This window comes from Phalacrocorax carbo, chromosome 3 (genome assembly GCF_963921805.1).
Source record: "Phalacrocorax carbo chromosome 3, bPhaCar2.1, whole genome shotgun sequence".
Taxonomy (NCBI): domain Eukaryota; kingdom Metazoa; phylum Chordata; class Aves; order Suliformes; family Phalacrocoracidae; genus Phalacrocorax; species Phalacrocorax carbo.
Genome location: NC_087515.1, coordinates 101,231,724 through 101,259,018, shown reverse-complemented (window position 1 = coordinate 101,259,018; position 27,295 = coordinate 101,231,724). Strand labels below are relative to the sequence as shown.

The following is a 27,295-nucleotide window of genomic DNA, read 5'->3' as shown; positions in this document are numbered from 1 at the left end:
TAACATTGCTGGTTTATTGTAACTTTGGCAGCAAGTTTTCATTGATATTTAGCACAGGCTATGGTGGGATGTATAGGCATACACAGTTTTTCTGTGATCCTAGAATAATTTTTTGCCTTCGTATTCTTTTCTTTCATCTAAATGAAAACTGTCTCTTAGAGTACAAGGGGAATGTTCACACTCCTGCAGCATCATTATTATTGAGCAAATTCATACCAGGCTGCAATAAAACCCTGAAAAGTACTTACAGGGCCATCACCAAAAAAGAGATTTTTCAAATAATTTAATTTGAGCTTTGACCTTTTACTGTTTTTTTGCCATAATGACCTTCTGGTAGATTGCAGTTAGAATATACTGTAATAGTAGTTTTACAGGGTTTTAGCCTGTTTTTCTGAAATAGTTTAAAACCAAGCAATTTATAAGCAGTTAGAATAACCCTGTGAACACCTACACGCATGATGTGTGCTGCATGTAATTTGTTTATTTTGTTCAAGGAACTGTGAAAATCCACTTCTATTTGGGGCATTAGAATAAATAGGAAAGGACAGTTCCCCTCTTGTTTGAATATTTCAAACATGTTTAATTATACCTTGCTGCTTTTGCTAGCAAAACAGATTGCTCCTGAGGGTTTTTTTCCTTTGTGCACATCCTAGAGTAATGGCATTAGGAAAGAGCAAGTCTGATCATTGAGTTCATCCCCCAATGTACAGAGAGAGCTGTTCTGCAGGATGTGTTTTCTGAAATGAAATGCCACAATTTATGGTTTCTTCCCGCTGAGGATGACCACATAACCTTTTGGATATTGGCCCAGCTAAAATCCTGTTTCCTTAATCAATGATAAGAAATTCTGAATCACAAGGATGAGAGAGCTCCTAGTGAAGCATGTAACTGCACGTGTGCTAACTTGCACCACATAGCTGTATTATTCTCTGCCATCTGCCACTGTGAAAACTCTGGGATCCAAACAGGGTTACAAGCAAGCAGTGAGAAAATACCCAACTGTCCCAAGGCTGTGTTGTGTTATTATGTAGCTGTTGGTTCTATTTACTGCAAGAGCTGCTTCTCAGCATAAAATAATGACTTAGGTAGTAAAAGTAATTTTTGTGGGCATTAAGGCAAGTGATGTGAGAAGTACAGCTCAAGATTTTAGTACACAGAACTGTTGAAGAGGGGTGTTAATTTTCTGACAAACTAAGCAATACATCCTGAAGCATTGAAGATTTGCCTTTCCCTTAAAAAAAACCAACTAATTTAATGTAATTTAACTGCTTGCTCAAATGCCCTTTGTTAAGGAAATGAAATATGCTTTCATTCATCTTTTGCAAAGAAGGAGGAAAGGTTCCAGGGCTTCTGGGTGGAAGAATACGTGGCTGTGGGATCACAGACTGTTTTCAGTTTAACAGGTTTACTCAGAGGTTTGGAATTAAAATACATCCATCTTTGTATTTGTTGTTTGCTGTTTTCAGGAGTAAATATACCATTTGCAGCTCCCACAAGAGCAGAACTCAGCCAGCAGCTGCTGCTTGCCCTGCTGAGGGCAGGGTACCTGTTCTGCCGGCCCTTCCCGAGTACGTGCACAAACCTACAGCAGATCCTCATATAGTCTTACTCTTCTTTCTAATGAGGAGTTGGTAAGCCCAACCCTGTTGCCAGCAAAAAGGGTGTTCATTTACTGTTCAACCAACCAGTTCTTTCCTCTCCTGAGCAAAAGGGTTGACTTAGGTAGGAATATTCCTATGTGCTGGATCCTGCCCATGGCTGTGCTGGCAAACACAATGCTATGTGTTTTCTCTCTCTCTTTTCTTCCCAACCCCTTTTTTTAATATCTTTTGAAATAGAGTAAAGTCACGTTGTCAAATACACAGTAAGGATTAATTAGTCAGTGTTTGTTCAGAGCTTTGGATGCCTTAAGCCTTGTTCGGAAGGAGTGCTGAGTATTATTCTTCTTGATACATGGACTTGATTATGACCAGCATCTTGCCAGAGATTTTTTCTTTACCCTTCCAGAATCAGGTGCAATTTAGAATTTTATTCTCAAAGGTCACATATATTTTTATACACATTTATTATGTATTTGCACACTGTGTTATAGGTTTTCAATTACTTATATTTTTTTCAAAAACATTAAAGTGTTTTATATGAAGAAAAATATACTTATTTTTCTATTTTATTTTAGAAATGTTTTAGCAGGTCAAGGTGGTTATAGATATATGACTAATCTGTATTACTGTTTGGAAGTCCACAAGCCAAATAGGGAACTTCTTTTATGTGTAGAAATGAGAGCATCCTTGAAGTAGTAGAGTTACCAGTTGTATGCTTGAATGATTTTTCTTAGTATGTTACCTTGGCTTATATTAGATATCAGAGTAAAAAATTATTTTTAAGTGGTTTTTGGGAAGAAAACATAAATTCTTATGGGTGTTGTTTGTATTTAATTCAGAAACAGAACTTTGCATAAGGTAAATGCTAAAAGTTTGAATTGAGCAAGAGCACAGTTCTTTTATGTACTGTCATAGCGTTTTTGAAGAGAAGGGAGACTGAGGATGTGTAATTCTAAATATGATGCTTCATTATTTTATCCTATTTGTTTTTTTTAGAACTAGAAGTATGGTATTTGAACAAATGTTCTTTGTCTTATAGTAACTAATGCAACTTAATAGAATCCATATGTTAAATTATCTGATTCTGCTACAGATTTTATGTCACCTACTGCCACATATAAAATAACATGAACTCAAGTCGTTGGATGTTCTCCACAAGACTTTATTAATAGTGCTGTACTCAGCTACCAAGATAAATGTTTGTTTACATCTATATTACTTTAGAACATTTAATTTTATTGGAGGAATTGGTAGTCTATCAGTAGACAAAAGAGGTTTGCTAAAATCTCTCTTTTGTATAAGCAAAGTATACTCCATTTTAGAATCTAATGAATTAACTTCAGTGCTGAAACAAAGCATAGGTGAAGCATTATACTTTGGGAGAAGAAGAATGAGAATCTGAGTAAAGAAATCTATATTTCTGGTTTTTTGCCCTGATAAAGCAATCAATTTATGGACATCTATGAAAGATTTTAAATTACTATGTTATCTCCATTTACTAACATTGTGGGGTTCAAAATTTTGATCTCTAAATCATCATATCTTAAAAGCGATGACCATATCAGCTGAAAAGCCCTTAAATCAATGCAGTTACACAGTTCTCTTGTGATGTGTCTGTAAAACGTATATGTGCACATACAAGTCCATATAATATAAAAATCAAAGTGAGCAGCAAGCAGCTTGATTTTTATTTTTCTCAGTTTGCGTATGTTTGGAAGATTTATTTTGTTATCCAATATTTCTATTTGCAGAGCAGATAGAATCACTGACGCAATATGTAAGAATTTATCCTTTTGTTTTTATTTAGTTTGACAAAGGATATGCCTACAGCATTCGCCACAGCTATGGGAAGGAAGGAAAGAGAACTGATTATACCCCATACAGTTGCATGAAGATTATCATGTCCAATCCACCAAGTCAAGGGGATTACCATGGTGAGTTCCTTAAAAAAAAACAACCCAAAAGTTTAAAACCAGCAGAAACCCACGGCTAGAGAAGTTACTGCCTCCTGTAGTATCTTAAATTATGTATTTAACTTCAAGGCCACAGTGGTCTTGTTCTCTTTTGATAGCTTCTGGTTTTATATACATTGTGTTATGAAGTGTAAGGAGACTCTAAATGTACAGATGCTTTAAAAAGTGACCAATTAGAGGTGTTTTGAGAAATCAGTTCAATTGTACAGAAATTCTGAAATTTTCCAGGGTACTTCAAAACTTCCTACCTCTGTGTGACTAAACATGGAAAACCTGCACTGACTTCATCATTGTTATTCTAGTACTAAGTCGTTCATTCAGTAGTATCTCAAAATTAATTCTGCGGCAAAAATAAACCCTCTCTTATTTAAGGTGGTGGGACTTTCTAAGGTACATATAAAGTAATATTTTTACCAAGGACTATGCTTTAAAGACCAGTTGCCTCTCAGTCCTTGTCTTTGCCTGTTTTTTTCACAACTACTAAATGTGCCAGTGCTATCATTGTTAGTAAGGAACTAACTAACTATTTTTCTGTCAGTGAATGGGAATTATGGCCTCTTTAGGTCAGGATATTTTGTGTAACTCTTGAGCCTGTGGTGCCCTGATAACCATGCAGTGGAGTAATTATTTAAAAAAAAAAAAAAAAAGTAAGCAATTGCACATATGGGCAATTAACTTTCTTTTAAGCCGTTATACAATTAGCAACAGCTTAGCTGGTCTCTTGAGTCTCTGTTGTGCTAACTCCTGGGTAAACAACCTTGTTTGTGAGACTGCTTGTTTTTTACTGTCAGGGTGCCCCTTCCGCCACAGTGATCCTGAGCTATTGAAGCAGAAGCTGCAGTCATACAAGATCCCTCCCAGTGGAGTAACTCAGGTAAGGCATATTTTGTTCGGCGCTTTCATTAATAAGGCACCGGTTTTCAATTTTACTTTCTATTTGTGTAGGAATGCTATATGCAATTTGTCAGTATGTATTGTGAAATAAGTCTTACAAAAGGTTTAAGCCAGAATCTTGGCTTTCTGGCTCCAGTTCTTCCATTGATGTGTTCATTATTGTCATCCCCTTTTATTGTTAAATATTATGGGTTGGTTTATTACTATAGTGGATACAACGCAGAATTTTGTTTTACTTCATTTTACTGCACTGTGATAAAAAAGTTTAAATGAATCTGGCAATATTTTAGAGAATTTATTTTTATTCTTGCAGTGACTTGTGGAAGACTCTACTGTGTAGTCAGTAGACATAAGTAATTGTTTTCTGTAATAAACTTCTAAAAAACATACATTCTTAATCATCCATTGCACTAACTTCCCTAAACAACACAAGGACATGAAATGCCTAGCGAAATTAAGTGCAGATTTTTAGCAGCTTTTTAAAAGGTAACGTTAAATTGAAAACCTATGTTATATAGCAAGGACAATGCAGAAATAGGTGTATACTGTGACTCCCATGGCTTGCTCTAGCAAGAGGTTAAGGCTGTAAAAGGATGCCATCATCTTCATTGGAGGAAGGCATATGGGTTAGACTTAAGCTGAGGCAGTTCAGCAAAAGGTTGTGAATATTAACTGCCTGAAACCTGCTTTAGGTCCTTAGGAAAATATGGCTTTAAGTTTTCATCTTTAGTTCGTGTGGAGTATCACCATCGCTTGTCAGGCATCAACAAGAGTATTGAACTAGATAGAAAAGAATGAGAAAGTTCCACTTAAAGTAGTCTCCCTTGGAAGGAATAATTAAGATACAAATTAAAAGAGAACAGTTTTTAAAGTGTTTATCATTCACTCATAGTCATTCTTGGCAAATTCTTGAAGTACCCCTTTTTCCTAGGAACGTGTTTTTTTTTCCTTTTGTTTTTTCTTCTTTCCTCCTGGTACATATAAACAAGCATTTGACTGTCTTCCATATATCTGACAGGCACCAGAGAGACTTTCCTTTGGCTTTTTTTCCTTTATATATGCATCAAAAATTGATGCTGCTCTGAGATTTTTATCCTGCTAATGATTGGAAAGATTGGTGAGGATTTACTGTTTCAGCTGCCTTGCTGTGTGTGGGTAGGATTCAGTGGAGGTTATTTCTTCAGTGAATTTGCACAGTGGGACACTATCTTTTTATTTAACGTAGTTCCTTACTTGATGTGAACTGGGTTTTAGGGTTTTTGTCTGTATGTTTTTGTTATTTTTTCACTTGTAAAGAAGGATTAGGATTCACTAGGAGTCTTAAAGTGACTAAGAAAAACTGTCTCCATCAGTACCTGCTTTGCCTGGAAATGGATGCTGTGCTGTCCACAGATTTTGTGGTGCCAGTTTAAGTGCAGTCAGGGTTTGAGGCTCTGCAGTGGCCACTGATAGTGTTTAAACAAAACAAACCCAAACCAAAGCACCCTCCACCCAAAACCTACTACCACTACTAAGTTGGCTGTAGCTGGGTTTTCAGAAATTGATCTGTTACAGCAGATGGTCTTTGAGATATTCAGTAGTAGCAGGAGGAGGATTGGTTCACATCTGTCTCCAAGATCTCAAACAGGTTTTATTCCTATCACTCCTTGTTGCTACGTTTGCATGGTCCGATAACATTTGCATGACTAGTAACAGTTCAGGATCCTTCAGTCCAGACTGGGTCTTTTTAGCTTCTCTGATGCTGGTGGTAGTTGCTGAGTATCAGAAACGTCATTTTTCCTTTAGCTTAGTGAATGGTTATTAGGGGTGGATGGTTTGTCAATCTTTCGAAGCCTCTGATATAGTTGCTTTTCCAGTATCCGGGCCTCAAGATTGACATTCACTCAAACCGTACCCTTTGAGTTTGTTAGACCTCCTGTTAACTCCAGATCAACTGAAAGCTTCCTTACAACCTGACAGATTCCTCTTTTTAATGAATGATTCAGAGCTTGACCTTTCAGCTATGCATTTTAATAAATGGTATATCTTTCCTGGGGCTCAGGGCCTCTTACACTTGCTCCTTGCTTTGTTCCAAAATTCTTTTGCTGTCTTCAAATGTGACTTCATTTAGTGTCTTCTCTTGCTCTGTGTGCTCTAGGCAAGCAGGTTGTCACAAAGTGAAAAATTCCCTTCTGTGTTGTCAAAACCAGATTAATGGATGTATGTGAACATTATTTCAGTTCTCTCTGCCTGGTTTATGGTAGAGATAAATGTTGTTGTGGACTGAGGGGACACTCAAGTGGCCACATGCACAGGACAGCAAACTCAAAAGGAGCAGGCATTTTACATTGGTTTTCCAGGACTCTGAGCTGTCTGCAATGAGTGGAAGTCGCACATTCACTTAATGAAAGACAGTGTACGAAGTAGTTGAATCATCAACAAATGGGTGTCATGGTGTCACAGGTGAGATAGTAAATGACAGCCTGTACTGGATCTGGATACTGGTTTGGGTTTTTTTGGGGGGCAGGGGTAGGAGTGTGGGTGTATGTGGGTGTGTGTGTGTTTGTTTTTTTAAGAATCGAAGAGATTAGAACTATACCCCTGCTTGATTATCTCACGCAGTCCCTCACTTGCTCCTCATCCTGGTGGTGTGTTTACTGAGGTCTCAACTTTCCTTCTGAGCAAGGGAATCACTGCTGGTCTGGGAGGATTGGGCAGAAAGTCATGTCAGTACGTGCTTTGCAGCTGCTTGCAGTTAAGTCTCAGGCATTACAGGCTGTGGTCCCAGGGCATTCTCCAGCATTCATCTCCATGCATGTCTGATCTCCAGGATCATCCTCAACTTCCCAGGATCTTCACCCTCATCTTTCTGGGCTCCCAAGCCCTCATTTTTCTTCATCTAAATAGACTATGTGCAAAACCTGTGGTTTTGTTCACATACCAGTTCTAGCTAGCTAGCAGGTTCATGCTTGTCAGTTTGAAAATTCAGTTTTGGATGTTTTACAAGCCTCTCTATGAAATCTGCATAAAAGTAACTTGAAACAACTGTTGTTTGCTCAACTGTTTCTCAGCTTACTTCCTGATGGGTGACACTGAGGGCGCTATGAGACTCCCTGCAGTGGTGAACGGTAGGCTTTTGCTCTCCTGGTTAGTAGTGAGGCATGCTTCTCTGTGGCTAAGGAGTTGCTTTAAGGAATTCAAATGAAAGCTCAAGACTTGCAGTCCCTGTTGAGTGCAAATTACAGCATTCTGGAAATCACATTGAAGGGTATTACACCAGAGCTTCCATTCCTGGATCAATTCATCCTTTCAGCCCTCCCTGCTTACAGCAGGTACTATATCACTACCAAGTTCTGTATCAGCAAAATAAAGTACTACAAGATCTGTGAAAGTAATGCACTGAGCAGTGAAACCAAACATGTACATGAGTACATAGACATACATATTTAATGTATTGCCAGCAGTGTGGAATGGTATCTTAGAAGTCACTTTTTATGAATGGGGCACTCCAAAATTAAACTGTCTAATTCTAATTCTAGAATCTGGTCAAGTTTGCTGTCCAAATCCCAATCCTGTTTGAACTACCTCATGTTTGATTTTAAAAAATAGAATATTCCCGCTCATTTCTTAAGAGGGTGTCTTTGATTAACATCGGGAAACATTCTGGGCATAACTTGTGGCCTGGGGTACTGCTTTTTTACCTGGTGTATGTCAAGGATGCTATCCTCTTAATAGGTGATTTTAACCTATAATTTAGGAGGAGGGGAAATGACCTCAAGCTGCATCAGGGGAGGTTTAGATTGGATATTAGGAAAATTTCTTCACTGAAAGAGTGGTCAGGTGCTGGAACAGGTTGCCCAGACAGGTGGTGGAGTCACCATCCCTGGAGGTGTTCAAAAACGTGTAGATGTGGCACTTCGGGACGTGGTTTCAGAGGCATGGTGCTGTTGGGTTGATGGTTGGACTTGAGGATCCTAGAGGTGTTTTCCAACTTTAATGATTCTATGATTTATAGTAATTTACTGGACTTGAGAAGATAAAACTTCCTTAAATGACTCAGCCAACAACTGGCTACACAGAAATCCTTCACCATTAGATGCAAATGTTTGTTTTTATTGCTTTTTTTCTAAAGGTTTAGCTATGGCATTTCCTCTGTGAGAACCCAGTCTCCCAGCAGCATCTCAACTTAGTCATTATTTTTTTGAACTAACAGGCACTTGCTTCCTTTTTTGCTGTTCTAGGAATATGACCTTCAGCTGACAGTAGTTGTAACATAACAGTAGAAACATTTTTTCTTCCGATTCACCAGTTCTATCCATTTTGAGATAATATTAATCCTTAAAATGAACTGTAGGTTTTTGCTTATAATGGTATCTAAATTTTAGGAGATTAATCTTTGTTTTATTTAGTAATATATTTTTCACCTAAACTAAATGATTTCAAGGCTACAAATTACTTATATGCTATAAGCATAAGGGATGCTTCTTTTCAAGAATGTGCCAATATCTATATCCAGGAGACCTCTTGGGAGGATTGTTTCTGCCCTAAAGTTTTCCTATGTGTATCTGACAATGTGCAAATCTGTTATATAGCCATTGTCATGGAAACAAATGAGATCTGTAAAAGGCATCTTCATGCTCGGTCTTAAGGAGCATATCTGTGCTCATGGTCATGAGGTTTTCAGAGCTCACACCTACAGTTCTGTTCACGTGCTCACGAAGCATGTTGTTCATATTGAAACTTCTGTACAGTCCCAGGGTTTTGTTGAACTAGATACTCCAGAGCACTCTTCTGTGCAAATGGGATTTGTGAGAGGAGTATATCAGGTAATAAATGTTTCTCTCCAAAGCTACGAAGTTCACTTTAAGGGGTTGAAAGGTCAACAATTTCTGTTCCCTACTGGGTTTAAATTCTCATTCTGAAACAGAGGTTGACTGGAAACTCATCAGGCCTTGCACAAGCATCAGTCAGCATGCTGATGCTGTCCTGGCCAGAGGGGCTGGAGAAGCCACGTCCACACAGGCCGTGCCCAAAGGATTTTACTTTGGTGGCTACTTTGGTACCCAAAATAAAACAGAGCTGGTGTGTTAACCTTAATATGTGCAAGCATGAATACAGATATTCAAGTCTGAGTTTGACGGAGACTTAGCAAATGTCTTTATCAGCAGTGCCTGCAGGCTTGTGTTTCTGTTTGGGAGACTTATTTTTTCATAGCTGTCTGTTGAACCCTTCTTATCTTCTGTTCATACTGGATCAGAACTGTTACTGTTGGTGGATGTTTCCTTTCCATTTGTTCACAACATTTTTTAATATTCATCATAGTCTGGCTGACAAACTAATCTTGAGGAGGTGGTGTTTTGTGTTGGGGGGTGTGGGGGGGTCCTGATGAGAGTCCTGGGGGTTGTCATAGGACAATGCTCTTTTGATGTTTTATGTGTTTCTCTTCAATGATCTTTGTGCTGTCTGTCAGCGCAAAACCCATGGCTTATTCCTGAATATATTGTTTTCATCAAGGGAATATAGACTCCTGAGTGGTGGTGGTTTATCTTCAGTGAAGTTAGTTCACAGTGCTTTAGACTATCAGAAGATTTGGATTTGTAGTACATCAGCAAACACATAAGTCATTCTTTTTCTAGTTCTCCCATAACTTTCATGGGTTGTCTCAGGAGGTCCTCGAATCATGAAATCCAGGCCACTGTCTTAGTTGATTTCAAGTTGATTGGTAATTGCTTCAGGTGGGTTTGGTTGTTTCAGGAAAAAACGGCAAGCAGCAACCCATTGGTTTGGATGCGTTTCCCTCGCTATGTTTGGTGTGTACGCTGTCTGTTTCTACGGGTTCTTTCCAAATCAGCTGTGCTCTGCCTTGATTTCAGTTCTGGTTCCAAGGCTTTCCCTGTCTGTCCATTCAGAACCTGAGGCCTTTGCCTGTTCCTGCAATTTATTGTTAGGACTTCGATCAAGTGCTTCAGTTGTCCTTGAGGCTCTGTTTTCTAGTGTAGACGGCAGTTGCTTCTCTGTGGTAAACTGTGTTCTTCTCTGGTCAAGGGTTTTGGTTTTTTTCAACAGCAGGAGTGTATACTTCAATCTGACACTGTCAGAATACGTCCATTAATGTAATTTTCAATAATTTTCAGTGTTTTTATCTTGCTTATATTGGGATTTCCCTTGGGTTTGTACTGGCCTTCTCTGCTCAAAACTTTTAACTTGACTTCACATCACAGAATCACAGGGTGGAAGGGACCTGAGGGATCATCTAGTCCAACATGACTTCAGTAGTTTCACAGTTTTCACATGATGTCAGTAATCAAGCTGAGCATTGGACTGCTTTCATTGCAGTCATGTTGTAGTACAGTCAGTAATGAAAAAAGTGATAAAAACATTTGAATATGTGAATCTGCTTGCTGTGAAGTATCTAGATCCAGCTTGCTATCGCAGTCCAGATGTTCTGAAGGCTGTATCTTTCCTGAGATTGTATTGGCTGATGTCATCTTCCTGAGGTAATATAGCAGCTGACTTCCAGGTCTTGCCTAGTTATTATATAGCCTGAAGCAGAAAGAATTAATCTTGATGTTTATTCTAAGAAATGAATTATTTAACTTGTATTTGTTTCACATTTTCCTTAGGTTAGGGTATTTCTTTATTTGTGATAGTAGCTTTTTTGTTCTGCAAGACAGATGCAGAAACATGGTGAGAAAATGTACATTTAAAAACTGTGAAGTCAGAGAAATGGAATACTCAGGTGCATTAACTCTTCTTGCGTTTGATGTTCACATCATTGACTTTCAGCAGATGACTGTATAAAACTTTGGAAAATGGCCCACAACCAAGCAAACAAAACCAGCTAGCATTAGAGCTGTTTCCTTTTAAAATTATTAACTCAGTTTAACTTAATGTCTTCATTTAATAAGCTGCCCAGGAGTTGCTGCAGCAAATATGGGAACATATTGACATATTCCTTTAATTCAGACATTCACTTACTCTTTTGCTAAATATTTGATGAGTTCCTTACTGACCTATGTAAAATAAGACCTTAAGGCTAGAGGACCTATACGTTAAAAATAGAGGAAAAATACAGGTATTTTTAAGAGACATTAATAAAACACCTTCTTCTGGATCATGGCAACCTTTTTCTTTTATACCGTTATAACACATGCTAGAATACAATTAGGTTTTGTTGTTTGACAATTAAGATGCAAATCACAGGGTAGAAACTGATCTGTTATGGTGCCCTAAATATTACTATGTGCAGTGCTGAACACTGTGCGCAAGTACTCTTCACTACAAAAGAGAAGTCAAAGAGTATGAAAGGAACAGGAGCTCTGACAAAGCTGTAACAATGATTTTCTAGCCTGTAAGTGAGCCTGTTTTCCTGAGGGAAAACAGAGCTTAAATCTGAAAAAATTGTACTATACATATATAAATATATAAATTATAAACATGAAACCTTCAAAATCAGTTTAAAAATGTAAAGGCAATATCCGAAAGCAACAAAAAGAACAGATGCCTGTGCTGACCAGGAAGCAAAGGGCATTGGGGAGCCCTGGTGCAGGACTTAATGCTGAGGTGGTCACAAACTGACTTGAAACAGAAGAAAACTGGAATGAGTTAGGATACGCTCCAGCAGTTGCACCCAAACATATCTTCAGTCACCTTTGAAATAAAAAAGAAAGTTAGAAATGAGTCATACGTAACTAAATCTCTAGCAGAAGGATTTTCATTTTGAAAGTATAAGTTAATTCTGCAATTTTCAAATAAAACCAACTAACTTTGAGTAAGTGAAAATGACAGTGGATAATTACAGAGCCCAAACTATCCTGCTATGCAGTGTCTTAGCTTTGAACGCTGAGGGTCTGTATAGCAGGTGGCTGCATACAGCTGCCAAACATCATCTTAACTTCATTAGTAGTCAGTAAAGCAACATCAGAAAAGCAAGTTGCAGATGTCAGTGAAAGAAAAGGCACGTAAGAACTAACAAAAAGAGTCCCTGAGTATGTACTATTACTTGCAAATAAAGCAATTTAGTGTAAATGTCTTTAATATATGTGGAGGCAAAAGATTGCTGCTGTGAATTAAGGTAGTTTTCAGTGGAGGACTACTTCTGGGTAACACTAGTGAAAAACAGCTGAAAGCTTGCTTTCATTATGTGCACAAATGTAGTAGGAAAGATAATATTTATTATAAATTATAATTCTGTTTTGTTTAAATAGAGAATTGTTAGTTTCTCTCACACAGAGGACTCCTTTCTAGCTAGACTCCATTCTATTGCAGTTTTTAACCTTTTTTTTTTGTGTCTTTCCTTAGTAACTTGTTCCTTATTAAAGCCAGTTAATCTACTAAACCTGCTCTTTTTTGCATGTGTATAATGTGGCTGCGTCATATATGCAGAAGGTGAACCTGGTCTGCGGTGATGTGGCCAGTTCCAAGTCACATATGTGCTAGTGTGGCTGCCTTCTAGCTGCCTCTCAGAATGGGTGGGAGCTGAGTTCTAACTGCTTTTCCCTTAATGAGCCACCAATGTTGTTCCGGCTTTTCTACCCAACCACAACTTGTAATCAACGTGTAGGAGTTGTATAGCTTTGTAATCTCCACCTGTCAAATTTAGCTGAAATTGGCCAACAAGTCAAAGCTGGGAGGTGACGTGGTGGAGAGGGTAAAGGAGCAAGAGTAAGACGATGACTGCCAGTGCAATCACATACACTAATAAATTTAACAAACTGGATGAAAGTCTCAGGTCTCTTCAGGTGGGCATTCTGTTCTATAGAGCGTTCTAGCAATGTCAGGGAAAAGAAGCACCATGAAGACCTAGTTACCAAATTTACTGGAGAATGCTGGTAGAAGTTCCTCAGGCATCTGTTCTCCAAGATGTGTGTCTTCATAGCAGCACAACAGAAAAATCTGTGAGGTGACCTAACAGCAGCCTCTGAGAGGTCTGAGGAGGAGTCTAGAGGGGGTGGGACTAGCTCCTTGGTGAGACTGCAGTGTAGCTGGGCAATAAAGATCAAGCTGCTGCAAAATAACATGGTTGCTCTTTAAGAATTTCGTGTGTCAAGGCCAGCTCTGATAATATGACCATTATGGCTGTCATATGTCAGCAGCATTGATTCAATGAAGTGTTCTTCCTGACCTTACAGGTGGGTCAAGATATTCGCAAGGGTGGGCCAAGGGCTTAAATGGGCATGGTTTCAGAATAGTTTGCTCAGAATAGCCTAATTACAAACCTGGAATTTATTTATAAGCACCCCTTTATTCTGTCATCATCTGTGACTGCATCGGTCAGTGATCCCTCTTCTGATATCTGTCACTTGAAGTTACCATTTTTCCACTGAACTGTCAGAGAAGACAACAGCAGCTTGATCTCGCATCCTGTGAATCATTGTGAGTTAGTAAACCAAAAGCAAACTTTGATGTCCCTTGTCTTTTCTGCTTTTCAGGATAGTTGGATAACAGCATAATTGACACAAAAAGCAACTGTGACTGTGATCTGTAACTTAAAAGTCAAACCACAGGATGACTACTAGCCTTATAACTGATCAGCTTTTTCAAAAAGTTCTCTTAAACTACAAGAGAACCTCAATGCTTTTAAACTTTTAGGGTTTATACTCAGAATTTATTGACATTTAAATTTTTGTTTGCACATTTAAGTTTCTGAGACTTAAGACATTTACACCTAAATTTAGACAAGTTTTTATTTATATAATTTATATTAAGCGTGATCTTGATTAAATAATAATTTTGAGAAAACCTGAAGTATTTATGAACTAGATTAAACTAGTTGACTTAACTGAGCTGGAAAATTCAGGTTAGAAGAGTCTGAATGCTACAGAACATTATGAATGTTTCTTTCAACTAACAAACAGACATATAGGTTTTCTGATCATTATTCCAAATTATGTGAAAAATATTTTTTAAAAAAAGTACATCTGTACAACATGGTTAGCATTTACTTAAAAACAGAGAGCGCTCTTCTGCATGGCGTAGATTTTATTGTAAGGAACAAACAGGAAAACATAAAGCAATCTGTAACTGAAGTGTTTAGAATAGATGAGTTTTCTTCAGTCCTTAACTACTTAATGTGACACTAATCTTTTCAGTCAATTTCAAAGGAGGGAGGAGGTAAAAAACCAAATATGTGTATGTACACAGATACTGCCAGATTTCAGACTACTTTGCTTCGTTGGCCTTGATCTTGATCTTTTACAGAAGATTTAACAGGAGGTGGCAAGAGGGATAGAAATGTAATCAGCTGGGCTATTACAGAGAAACAGTGTGGCTAAGTACTTTCTTGGCAGTGTGTTGTTGTTTTTATCCATTCAGCAAATGTAATTTATTTATACATCTGTCAATAAATACAAGGCAGCATCCAATAATGAGTACAGCAGGGATTTAAGCTGGAGTGTATTGCTGTGTTTGACACAAAGGTCAACCTTGGTAAAAGGGGCTTGAAATTAACATTTGTTGAAAACTATTTTCCTTCCACTGAGGCTATCTCTTAATTCCAGCAATTTTCTCTGTTTGATAAGAAGAGAGAGCATACATTTTGATTATATAAAGGAGGGAGGAGGTGATGAAACTTTAAAAATTTTCAACTGGCATTGCATTCTGGTGATAAGAATGGGACTTTATGCACCACAGAAGAGATTACCTGAAGTAGAATTGGGAAGCAAATTGTATTTACAAAAGATGGCATGATTTTCCTAATAGGTGTTCAAAACAAGCTATTCACTCACATATTCTGCTGAGCTTGACTAGAAATAACTTCATTTCAAAAAGGACAAATCTGATTGAAGGTAAAAGCATTCCTCTCTCACAGATACTTGTCTAAAGGATTTGCATTAAATTTTCTTGATGGGAGCACAGTAGTATTTTATTCTGCATCTGCATGAACTGGTAATGTGGAAAATAAAAATACAAATCGTGTCCTTGATTGCTTCATGCTTCAACCACTTGAATTACTAGATTTATGTTTGCAGTTATGGAAGAGATGTTGCAATATGATAGTTTGACAATAACTGCCACAATTATATTACCAAAATATAGATTCAACTTATTCTTGAAGTTAAGAGTATTGAAATTATGTTTTAAGGACCAGGCAAATGTTCCTGTGATTTTATCTTGTTTTTAATGTAGCCAGGGTATTTTTAAAAAACTATAGTATGACTGAATGTTGTCAATTATTACTAAGATACACATATGTCAAGGATGTCACGTGCTGCAAATTTCCATGAGCTGTTATACAAGACTCTTCTGAAATCGCTTGTCATGGTAAGTATCAACAAGATGTACCTGTGCTACTTCTGAATCCATTAAGGATTTCTCCGTCTGTGTAGATCCTGGAACTGGTGAAGGGCATGCATTACCAGCTGGCCTGTCAGAAGTACTTTGAGTTGACACATGATGTAAGTAGCTACTAATTTTTGTTATACTGTAATCACTATCTTTGTCTTGAAGAAGGCCTTGGAAATAGTCTCTGGATTTCATGCACTATCTGTAGCTTTCACATCCATCATTAGTTGTCTTGGCTTGTTAGTTTTCATTTCAATAATTTCATATAAATTTTGGTTTTATTAGTATCCTGAACATTACAAGATGCAGTAAAAGGTTATGCTTTCTTCCTGAAAATGCCAATATTGTTGAATTTTGTTTATTTCAAACCATTTAACTTTTTCAATATCCTGTTTTTAAACTGTGTTTTTTAACCCATTACACAAGTTTGGTATTTTGAGATATATCTTAAAAAAAAGAAACAAAATGGGTCTAACAAGTTTAACTAAAACTCTAATCTTCCAGCACTTACAGAGTTAATATTGTTAGTCTTCGCTTGATAGTTTTTCATGTCTTTGGTCATGCGTGGTTAGTTTTTAAATCAAGATGAACATTCTCAGAGCTTTCCTGTTTGCTTAATTGTAAGCTTCTATAACATATTAAAGTAAGATCCCCCACAAAATTGTGATACACCGAATGGCTGCAGTCCATCTCCGATGTGATTTCTTGATTCAAAGAACCAGTTTTTGCATTGGTTCTAGGTTCTTTGTTGTCAAGAAAAAACAGTGGAACATGGCCCATCTTATACCTTTGTTCTCTCCACAACTCAAAAACGTGAAACATCCCTTTCAAACTTAAGAATATGGAACAGCCTTGCTAAAGATATGGATGAGGTTTAGATGACCCACCCAGACACATTTACCATGGACTTTTTTGTTCTCACTCGTTTTCACATTTGATTTAAATGGAAGTGTTTGTCTCCGTAAATTTCCAGCGATCATATGGGTGAATGTATAGTAAAGGTATACTCTGAACCCATATCCAGTGCTGTTTTGGCAGCTGTATTTTGAAAGGAACACTTTGTCTTACAGTCTTAGAAACTGATAAAACAGGACATTCAAAGTTACATGTAATTTGAAGTTTAGATAACATATGCCATATGTAAGGCTTAGTCAGTAGAAATAATATTTTCCCAACATGACTATAGACCCCAAGGTCAACATTCACCAAAGGATAAATCAGCACAGCACCAAAGATCTGTTGTGTTTTAGGAAAGCCATCTTTCCATTCTTCTGTGGCAAATTCCAGAAAAGCATTATCTTTTTTTCAGTCTTTTCATACTAAAAATATCTGTCTTTGCTGCATGCACTAAGAGTCATCTTTCAGCTTTGCTGTTGATAAGTCTTCACTGAGAGAAAGGAGAATGCACAGAAAGGCACCTTCTGCAGTTTGAATTAAACATGCTTATGAGGGCAATTTTTTATAGACAAAATAGCTGCTAAGCTTGTTCCCAGCCTGCTCAGAGTGATTTTTCTGTCCTACAGCTATGCTTTGGTAATTTTTTTCTTTTTTTTTTTTTTTTTTTCATGGAGTGATCAAGAGCTGGCTCTCTGAACCTGCTGACGTCTAATCAGACAATCAAACCCTTGCTGTCCTATATATCACTAGCATAGCTTTTCAGTGAAGCAAATTTCCAAAGAATCAATCAGCATAACATTGATTGTTATTGTTTCTTCAAATAGGTGAACAATCTTAAAGTAAAGTTCTCCATGTGAGTCAGTCCACTTCAGCTTCAATTATGTAAAAATTATACCAAGAAGGTGTTTGATATACGTTGGGCAGAGCTGTCAGTGTTACCTATAATTCTTGAAAGTTAGAGTGTGTATGTGGGTTAGATCTACTATGAATGACTTTGTAGTGGAGACTTGTTTAAGATTATGATATTTTTCGAAGTTCACAGGATCAATTACACGCTATGTCTACTTAAGGACTCTCTTTGCATTTCCTCCCCATCATCCTCTCTCAAGTTTCTACTGCATCTTATGCTGGCAGCAGCTTTGCTGTTGGTTTCACTAGTCCAGTGCTTGGTACTAAGACTACTCTAATAAATCCAGCTGGGCTAGAATGAGAATGTTTAGAACAACTTTTTGGGGGGGAAGGCATCTTTCCACCTCAGTGCTGCTGGTTCAAATAGCACAGGTTACCTACAAGGTGCTTCTCTGCATATTCCATGTGAACTGGGCTTATTAGCTTTAATGCTACACCTCTCCTGAATTTTGTTTCACTGTCTCACAACTACAGAACAAAAGTAACTATTGTTTGCGTGATTCAGCGCATTGTCTCCAGGCAGGAGCTAATGTGTTAAGGAAATGTATGCATGTGCAATTTGTTAAGTCTTTCAAGAAGTGTGTGAAAGGAGAGTGCTGCCTCTACTGCATGAATAGTTTTACCATATTTTTCAAGTTCTGGGATGTCAGGACATACATGATGACAGTGATGAACAAAATTTCCCCTCTCTTTCAGGCTCTCAAAACAAGGTGCTAAATTGAATGAGCAGAATTCTTCTAATTAAAATAGGGTACATGGAGTCATACTACAATTTTAACTAAAAGACTATAAATAGCTTTTAGCCAGATACTGTCAATCACCTCTGAAAACATGCTCTGTTCATTCAATGAGCTGCTTCTACAGCTTATTCCAATTTGTTGGGGAGAGAAGAGTTTAGAACAAAATTAAGAGTTACAAAGTGAATCTTAAATTGGTCTGAAGAAAACAGAGATTTTAAGGTTAAAACACCAAAACTAATTATGAGCTGCTTCTAGGAAAGCCAGCTTTTCACTGTATTGCTTCTTTTTAAGCCTTTTTGTTGTAAAGAAGTAATGCATGGAAGAAAGCTGGCTGGATGAAACCCATCCAGATAAGACTGAAATGATATTCAGTGGTGGCTTCAGGTTTCTGATGGAGCTAAGTTAGGCGGAGGTAATGCATTGAATCAGGGTTCCATTTAAAATGCACATTGATTCTCTGCTTTATGATTTTTCACAAGTGACTGAAATGTAAACTGGTGGTTTTTGGCGTATTAAATCAGCCACAGTGTATGTCCTCATGAGATGCTGCATGTGTGCAAAGTTTCCTGTTCTGCTTGAACTGGCCCCACCGCTCTGGGGAAAAAGGAAGATAGTGGGAGCAGAAAATTACTAGTATCTGTTTCTCAGTCTTCCTTGGATTATTGTGTCCCAGGCTTGGGAAATTTTCCAACATTATTTAAAAGCAGTAGTTTTCTCAAAATGTTCTTAGTATTCGCATGAACTGACGGGCAGAGAAGAGGTGCAGATTGCCTGAATACAAGGTAGAAGTACCTTTTGAAGTAAGCATTTCCAAATTCTGGGTCCCCAAAAAGAGATACAAAGGTTATAACTGAGATTTGTGGTGAATATGTTAGAATAGTTTACTTTTAAAACTGGAAGTGTTAGTGATTTGAAATATTTGATAAGCATCATTTGAATGTTCATTTATTGAATAGTTAAAGAGCTGAAAGAATGTGCCTGCTAAGTAGAAAGGAACAATAAGAATATGCTGCACCTTCTGCTAGGTTTCTGTATTCTTTTCCACCAAAGACTAAATGTTCTTTGGTATTGGTTGTGCATCTAGTTTCAGGATGCTGATGTTGGCACTGATAGAGCAGAGATGACCTTTATCAGCTGGGCTTCTGTCTTAGCCTGCTGCCTTGTAAATATTGCGTTTGTCACTACCAGAGAAAACAGGGGAAGAGGTGAAGCTACCCGCTTCCATTCACCATTTCACACTGATACTTAAGATCTACGTTTATACTGTGCAGTTGTTACAATTTTTAGTAGTATTCTTTACTGCCATTTGCACTCTGGGCTTGTCTCAGTCCCTCTTTTGGGTAGGGAAATGCTGTTTTAAGGGGTAGGTTCAATTGTCCTATACCTGTAAAGGTAAGCCATTTTACTTATGTTGTCTTATATGTTTTGGGGAGGTTTTTTCTTCTACAGCAGAGACTGTGAAATATTTTTGAATATGCCAAAGCAGTCATTTTATTTCTAAGATGAGGGAAGAAATTTTGTGATGCAAGTAAAACTGTATCATTCTTATATTTACTGGGATAGTATTTACAAACTGCTGCCTTTTTCTTCAACAAAATCAGAACTTATTAAACTGCTAATTAATTCGTTCTTGAATGTGAAAAAGATGACTTTTTGAAATAAAATAACTCACTGTTCCTTTCCTTTATGTGCAGGTTGATGACATTGGGTTTTCTTTGAATCATCCTAATCAGTATTTTACAGAGAGTCAAAGGGTATTAACCGGTGGTAGAGAACTGAAGAAGGAACTAAGTAATTCAGGAAACTCTCAACAAAAAAGTAATGGTCAGGAAAGCATGAATTCAAATTCTACTCCCACCTCTTCAAATACGACAGCTGATGCAGAGCTGGAGGGACTGGAAGCATACTTCACTGAAGACTAAGCAGCTGTGTTATTTGGGGTGGTTTGGTTTGTTTTATTTTGGTGTTTTCCTTTCTTCAGTTCTTTTACCTTCTCTAGCTGAATTTGTCCCAATACTAAGGAATATGCACTTCATTACCTGGAAGACACAGGCATTTAGTGCTCTGAATAGGCTGAAGAAAAGAAAGATACCAAAGCTGTAATTACGTCCAGTACTACTCGCTGCTTTAGGGGACAGTTTTACGTGGCATGTTGAAAGATGGGAAATGAAAGTTCCTTCCCAATTTTTAGGTAATTTTTGTTTGACTTACCATTTTGCTTTTTCTTCAAAGTCTTTAAGTATCTTTATCCCATTTTGTGATCACTTTGATATGTTTCTTCGTAATAAATAAATTGCAAAGCAAAAGTTTGTGGTATTTTCTTTTTAGCTGTATTTGGATGGTAATTAAGTAGGAATTCTTATGATCAAAATTAGCCTCTGGAGGAGTCTGTCTCTTTTCTACATGAGGAACTAAGGGAAATCAACCTCCTAATTTGTGTACCTTGACACTAAATTTAGAGAGCTGGTTTTGGTGCTTGAAATAGAACATATGCAGAGTTTAGACACCTGTATGTAAGGGGGTAATCAAAAAAGTTGATGCTCTACCAACGGACTCATCTTGAAGAAGATAAAACCTTATTAGCAGATATTCATTTTCAGTTTCAAAGTTTTCTCAATGTCTGAGCATGGCTGGAGCCTTATGTGTCCTGTGAAGCTAAACAGCCATCTGAATGCAGCTTCAGGTCACCTGAATTACACCCATTCACCCAAAGCCCAAGTCACCTAACACACAAACAGCATTCAGTCGAGCAGGTGCCACTGTGTGGTGGGTGGAAGCTCTGAGCAGAGCTGGTATTTTATATGGCACTGTTAGACTATTATCCTGGGGATTTGGGAGGCCTGCATTTTACTTTGTCTGATAACTAAGAAGTTTCAAGACAACATTACCCCTTCCCTGGAGAGTAACCTAACTACCAGCATGGGTCTGTAACCACATAAACACAGTATTGCCATTGCTATACTTGTATTAACTCTGCAAGGCCTCAGGATGAAGACTTACTGAGCTCGATAAGCTCTGTGGGCTTATGTAGCCCTACTTTAAGCTTTGTTGTAGCTGTAACAGCAACTGTCAAATGACAGCCTAGCTTTGTACCGTTGCATGGTGTACTGCCTATGTTTATAATGTTTTTGATATATTTCTGTAGCTGATGGCTAGTAAGTAATAAGTAGTTATTTTATGTAGAATCATTTAATCTATGATCTTAGGTGCCAGAGGCCCTGTGGGTATAGACAAATAATCCATAGCCAAGTGCTGATCCCTAAAGAAATACAGCCTGAATAGTTGTGCAGAACAAGTTTTTAGAGGTTTCAGAAGAAAGAACAAATATGCCACGTGCGTAAACCGCACTAAATGTAATTATTGGGCTGTAATGTAAAATTGCCAGACCAACGAAAGAAAGAACAGCGAGTGGAACATTTTTGGAATTGTGCAGTGTTACCCCAGGTGGACGCTGGAGAAGAGAAGGACCAATCCCCACCCTCAGCACCCTACTGCTTCCGATGAACAGCATGGGACTCTGGCCGATTGCTGTGTGGAGAAGAGTGCTGCTGATCCCAGGACCCCAAGGGGCAGTGGAGAGGTGTGTGCAATGCTAGAGGAGGGGATAGATTTGCTCGTAGTATTATGTTAGAGGTTTTATTTTCTCTACAATAGTTGACTGATTTTGGCTATGGATGTTGTAACTGGACTAAAGACTATTTGATTACAGTTAATATTTTGGACTAACCGTAAATCAGTGGCTTCTTACATGTAGAGTGTACCTCTAAGGGTACATAACTCGCACAGGGTTAGTGCAACACCAGGCTTTAAAAATAAAATATATTGTTTGTTGTTAGAAGAGGTTCTGCCAGGATTTACTGTTCCTTTTTTGGTCCTTTAATTATTCCTTAATTTCTTTAGGAACTGCTTTGTGTAAACTACCAAACCCATTACTCCTTTGGATATCAAGAATTCAAAGGACTTGTAGAAATTTGTCCTGAACAAAGGCTCTGCACCTGCATCCTGCAGGGTGGGGGTTGTTCCGGGCCCAAGAAGCAAGGAGTTATGAACACCTGTGGGCTTGGTTTCTCCTGTTGGTTAAACTCCCAGCAGCGCCACACCTCATGTGTGGAAGTCCATGGGTTGTATTAGGTGGTTAAGAAACTTGGCCTTGGGGTTTTGAAGTGTCCTTGCAAGGGGTAACTGTCCTCTAATTTGGAGGTGCCTTAGTGGATGTCATGGATCCTTTTAATAGACGTGAAACAGTTTCAGACCTACAGTGAGATTTGTGTTCCTAAGTGAAACAGCCGGGAGGAGAAAGAGTTTTCAACACACTTGAATGCAGGTGGTGTTTCCCAGCCAAGGCCCACAAATTGTAAATCATGATTCAGTGGAAACCTGCCTGTTACGGCCTAACCCCACTCTCGTGCGGATGTTGTCACTTGCTGTAAGAATAAAGCTCTTAGTGCTTAATTTCTGAGCTTTGCTTGTACTTTGAAACCTGTCGTGCTGCAAATGGCTGCTTGCTCATGTATTCCGCAATGGATTCCTGCATTGGCACGAGAAAGTTACTTTTAGAAATTCAAGCATAAAATTTAAAAATAAGTGTCCGTTACAAGAAAGAATATAAATGCACAAATTCTCTGAATTAAAAATACTAACCTGAAATGCAACAAACATAATGGTATGTGATAAAGCCTTTGTCCCTTATTGGTTTACTTCATTATTGTGAGTTTACCTCTCTTGATTAATAGTACTACAAATTGCTTTGAACTCTATTTTCTTCCCTTTTTTTTTTCCTGTCAGGTGAACTATAATAAAATATATAACAGAAAAACATACAAATTAAGGCATACAGTTACAAGTAGCTAGCAAGGGATTGAAATTAATGCAATTGTTGCTATTTGAACAAAACTTATTTTATATTTTACACAGTTTGACTGTTGATTTTTTTTTTGAAAGCAGACTATTTTGAATTTGATAGTGTACAAAAATTCAAAATGAGAATCCTCCTTTGGAGCAGTTGGACACCGAGGAACTGTGTCTTCTAGAATTTTAAACTCTTACTGCTTTGTAATTTCAATGAGAATCACTCCTTCCTTGATTATGGAGCTGTTTGAGATTGGAAAGGCAAAATCACTAAGAATATGTAAATCATTCACTTGAAAACATTTCCTGCATTGTAGTAGTGCTATTAGAAATTATTCAGATAAGGATTCTGAAAACCCAAGTGACTGTGGTATGATTATGCAATAGTCAAAAATAACAGCAAAACCAAAAAAACCCGCAAATCCCAAACCCTACTCAGTTACAAGTGGAAAAGAAAATGTATTTTTACAGTACAGCGTTGCAGAAGGATCTGTTTGCAAGCATTAGCTCTCCTTCTAAGTGTCTCTTTAAAGTAAACTTTTGTTATATTTTGCAGGTGGAAGAAAAACAGGAAACAGAAGCATCTAAAGTTTGAAACTGTTCTGGACAAGACGCTTCTGTATTCTGGGTCAGTAAATGAGATATTAAGGTAATATTTGGTTGCGTTTCTGAGGGCATGCACACAACGGTGCCTGTTGCCCAAAGACAGCCCTGCATAGCCATGGTGGTCACGCAGGAAGTACTGTTGTTTACAGCATCTGATCTTAAGTGTACCACAGTTAAATTTAGAGGAGGACATTTCAAAAGGGACGCCAATCCATAGCTTGTAATCTTTTGAAGTGCTGGCATCAAAGACAATAAACCAGGCTCTGACTTCAAAGCCTTTCCAGATCTAATGAAGAAGAGAACTTTACTATCGCGCGTGCCGCAGAAGGAAGGGTGAGGGGCTCACAAGTTGTGTGTGGCTTAAAACGTGCTCGGTTGAGATGTGGAGCGCTGCCCTGGCGAAGGGGGATGGCGAGAGCAGCCGGTACCATGGCACGATAGGAGCGGATCCATGCAGCAAAACGGTTGCTGCTGAGCACGTGGCGTTCCTTCTGGGCATGCTTGAGGAGTTTTACTTTGGACTAGTTTTAGTCTTGCAGTGTGGGCAGAGAGGTTATTAGCAGAGAGAGGAGCATTTCCGAGTGTGTTTTTTAGGTGAATTGCTTCCAAAAGGATTCCACCTTCCGTGGTCTTAGAGCAGTTGGCACTGCAAGCCAAAGCAGACTAAGTGGGGGTGACTGACTAATTCCCTTGAAGATGGTGAATCAGTCTCAAGCCCAGGTAACTGAAAGACACAAGGTAGCAATAATAGATTTAGAGGATGAAATAGGGCAGCCTCTTTGTGAGGCAGGTGCTCACTCTGTGGTGCTGTTACTTTCACATGGTTGTGAAATGTGAAATTTCTTGTGGTTTCTACTATTAAATACTTACGGCAGTTTAATAATTCAAAGATTTTACTATTTGAAAGACCTATTTTTCCCTCAAATCTGATAATACACTAAATGCAATAAAAGGATTCCAGAAACCCAAGGTTGGCTCCCTCGGATTTTTCTTTTACTGTAACTACGGAAGAGAACACTTAATACCTTGCACCTAAGGCAAGAATTTTTTAGTTTTACTTAGGCGTGTTGGCCTGTCAAGGACATTTAGGTTACCTGGGTTGCTATCATCTTCTGGTTTCCTGGACCAGATTTTTTGCAAGGATGCATTTATGCTTTTTGTTTCTTCGCTATATGTACCTTAGGGCAGGGCAGACATAATGCGGCGCTTTTGGGCAAGCTTATCCCAATATAATTACCAATGCTTTCCTCGTTTTCTGAAGTGCATATCAGAAATATCTAATGAATTACAGCTGGACAGCTGCAGTCAAGGTCTTGGTATGAGTGGTTCTTTTGGGTAGATTTCACGTTGTGATAATTAAGTTTGGTTTGTTTGTTTTTTAACATATATAGCATATTCTAAAATCTGTCTCTATTTCAAGTCTTTTAAAAATCTACAAAAGAATCACTTTGTCCTTTTAGGTCATTGTATGGGTGTGGGGTTTTTTTTGTTTTGTTTCCTCTTTTTACTATAAGTCTGCTGAATAACTGGCATCTTTTAACTAACCTCTACTCTTCACAACCTCCTTATTTGACCAGCCTGTTTATTCCTCATCTACTACATAATATATGTTACTGATGGTAGTTTTTAGAACTTGTATGAAGTCCACTACTTTGTCCACATTAGCAGAGTAACCCATCCTTGGTGCTATGCTTGCTAATCACTGCCTTTCATGTTTTATTTTCCCTTCTATGTTTGTTACTCCAGCAGATGGTACAAAATGTTATCATCCTTCACTGGCCTGTCTGAACCAAAAGTCTAGTTCATGTCAGTTGATCTGTGATTTTAACAGATCCTTTTGAGAGTACAAACCTTTCTTTCCTCTTTGACCTGTACTTTTAATGCCGTTACCAGAGATACTTCATCTCAACATCAGAACTTCTACCTTTGGTATCCAGTTCCCAAAAAGAAAAATACTTTCACCCCTTAGCTCACTTATTTGCTAAGATGTGTTTAAATCCCTCAAATGCTGAAGTATCTAGGGCATTTGAATTGGACAAAGGTTATGATCAATGGGTGCAATTTGATCCCCCAAGGAACCTGAAGCATTTATGTAGGCAAATGGGTTTGAAAACAGGTATAAAAGTGGTTGGAATAATGTCAAGAGTGAATTGTAGCTGCAAAACATACAGGAATAGATACCTAAGTCCTAACTTGTTAACAGAGGAAGCACTGGAAGACTTTACAAGTGGATTTAAGGTAGGTGAAAGGTAAATCAATAGCTGGAGATGGGAAAGTGATAGCCGCTTTCTGCCGATCTGCTGAGGGAGAGCAGGACTTGGTGATTATGCTGCAAACAGCAGGAGGGTGTATGAACTTTCAGTATCTCTTAAAACAGAAATGATAACCACAATGAAAGCATGAGAAGATGCTGTATTTCTAGCTGAAAGGAAAAGTTCTCAGCCAAGCTGAAGATGTTTTATCATATAATTGTAAACCTTAATTAAGATGGTTCATGAACATGGGATAATGAAAAGGACATTAGGACAGCAGAAGCAGATATACCATAGCCATAATACTTACTTTTTAGAAGAACATTATATTCTACTCAGGATCAGACTTGTATCAAGGGAGGTGTTACACAAACAGAAAGTCTCTGCCATGCTTAATGGCAGCACTTAAAAAGTGAATTTCAGTAAAAACCAAGTTAGCCCGGAAGAATTGTCTTTGCTCAACCTGAACTAGTCACACTGATGCATGAACTGCTGGATGAAATGCAGTTGTCTGTGTTGCACTCTTCAAAGTAGATGATCTGACCGGCCTTTTTGGCCATTAAAGTCTATGACACTAGGATTTATTTTTACTTTTGGTAAGAATCTAATCCTTCAAGCTGCGGAGTCTTGTTTGAATATATGTTTCAAATCAGTCATAGGGTGTGTAATAAGAGGTATAATAGTTGAATATGTTGGTAGTGCGGCTATAGTAATCTGCTGAGTGCAAGTGTATATGAAAGAAGTACAGTACTCCTCTCCCTGCCTATTTCTTCTCAGTATGTTTAGAAAAGATGCTTGAAAAAAAAATACTTCTCAGCTTTTTAACATTCATTTAAAGAATATTAGAATTTTGTTTTGTAAAAATTTCAAATGTGCTATGCAGCGGAAGAATACATTTGAAAGTCCCTTTTAATTGAATCACTGATTTTTGTGTACTTTCTATCTATTGCCTCTATATTTTGGCTTAAACTGACTTTTATGAGATATGTATCCTTGAAACCTTAGGATTTTGCAACTTCAGATTAAAGAATGCCACTTCATTCATTTTCTCTTCAAGCGTCAGCTAGAAAAAAATCCCTACACAATAAAAATTTTAAAGACTCATAAACCATATGAAATTAACTTCCCTTTGCCCTTCTAAAGTTCACACCAAATGAAAAGAGTGTATATAGATAAAAAAAAAAAATCTAAGTAAATTTTCTTTTAAACGCATTTGACCAACTTTCTGTAGAAGTTTCCCTCCTACACCCTAGAGGCCTCATGACAGTATATTTATGCCTGTTCTAGATGCAATGTGTTTCTTTTGATCTCCA

At 37.9% G+C, this 27,295-nt stretch overlaps 1 protein-coding gene across 2 annotated transcripts in view; it reads left to right on the top strand.

Moving 5' to 3' along the window:
* PRIM2 (DNA primase subunit 2) overlaps window positions 1-20,582 on the top strand; it is a 119,475-nt gene extending 98,893 nt beyond the window's left edge. For both annotated transcript variants that reach the window (XM_064447856.1, XM_064447857.1), the window contains 4 exons: window positions 3,409-3,535; window positions 4,366-4,448; window positions 15,775-15,843; window positions 19,971-20,582. In XM_064447856.1, the coding sequence (XP_064303926.1) occupies window positions 3,409-3,535; window positions 4,366-4,448; window positions 15,775-15,843; window positions 19,971-20,198 (507 nt within the window). In that variant the 3' untranslated portion in view covers window positions 20,199-20,582. The remainder of the gene's footprint in view (window positions 1-3,408; window positions 3,536-4,365; window positions 4,449-15,774; window positions 15,844-19,970) is intronic.
* The last annotated feature ends 6,713 nt before the right edge of the window (window positions 20,583-27,295 follow it).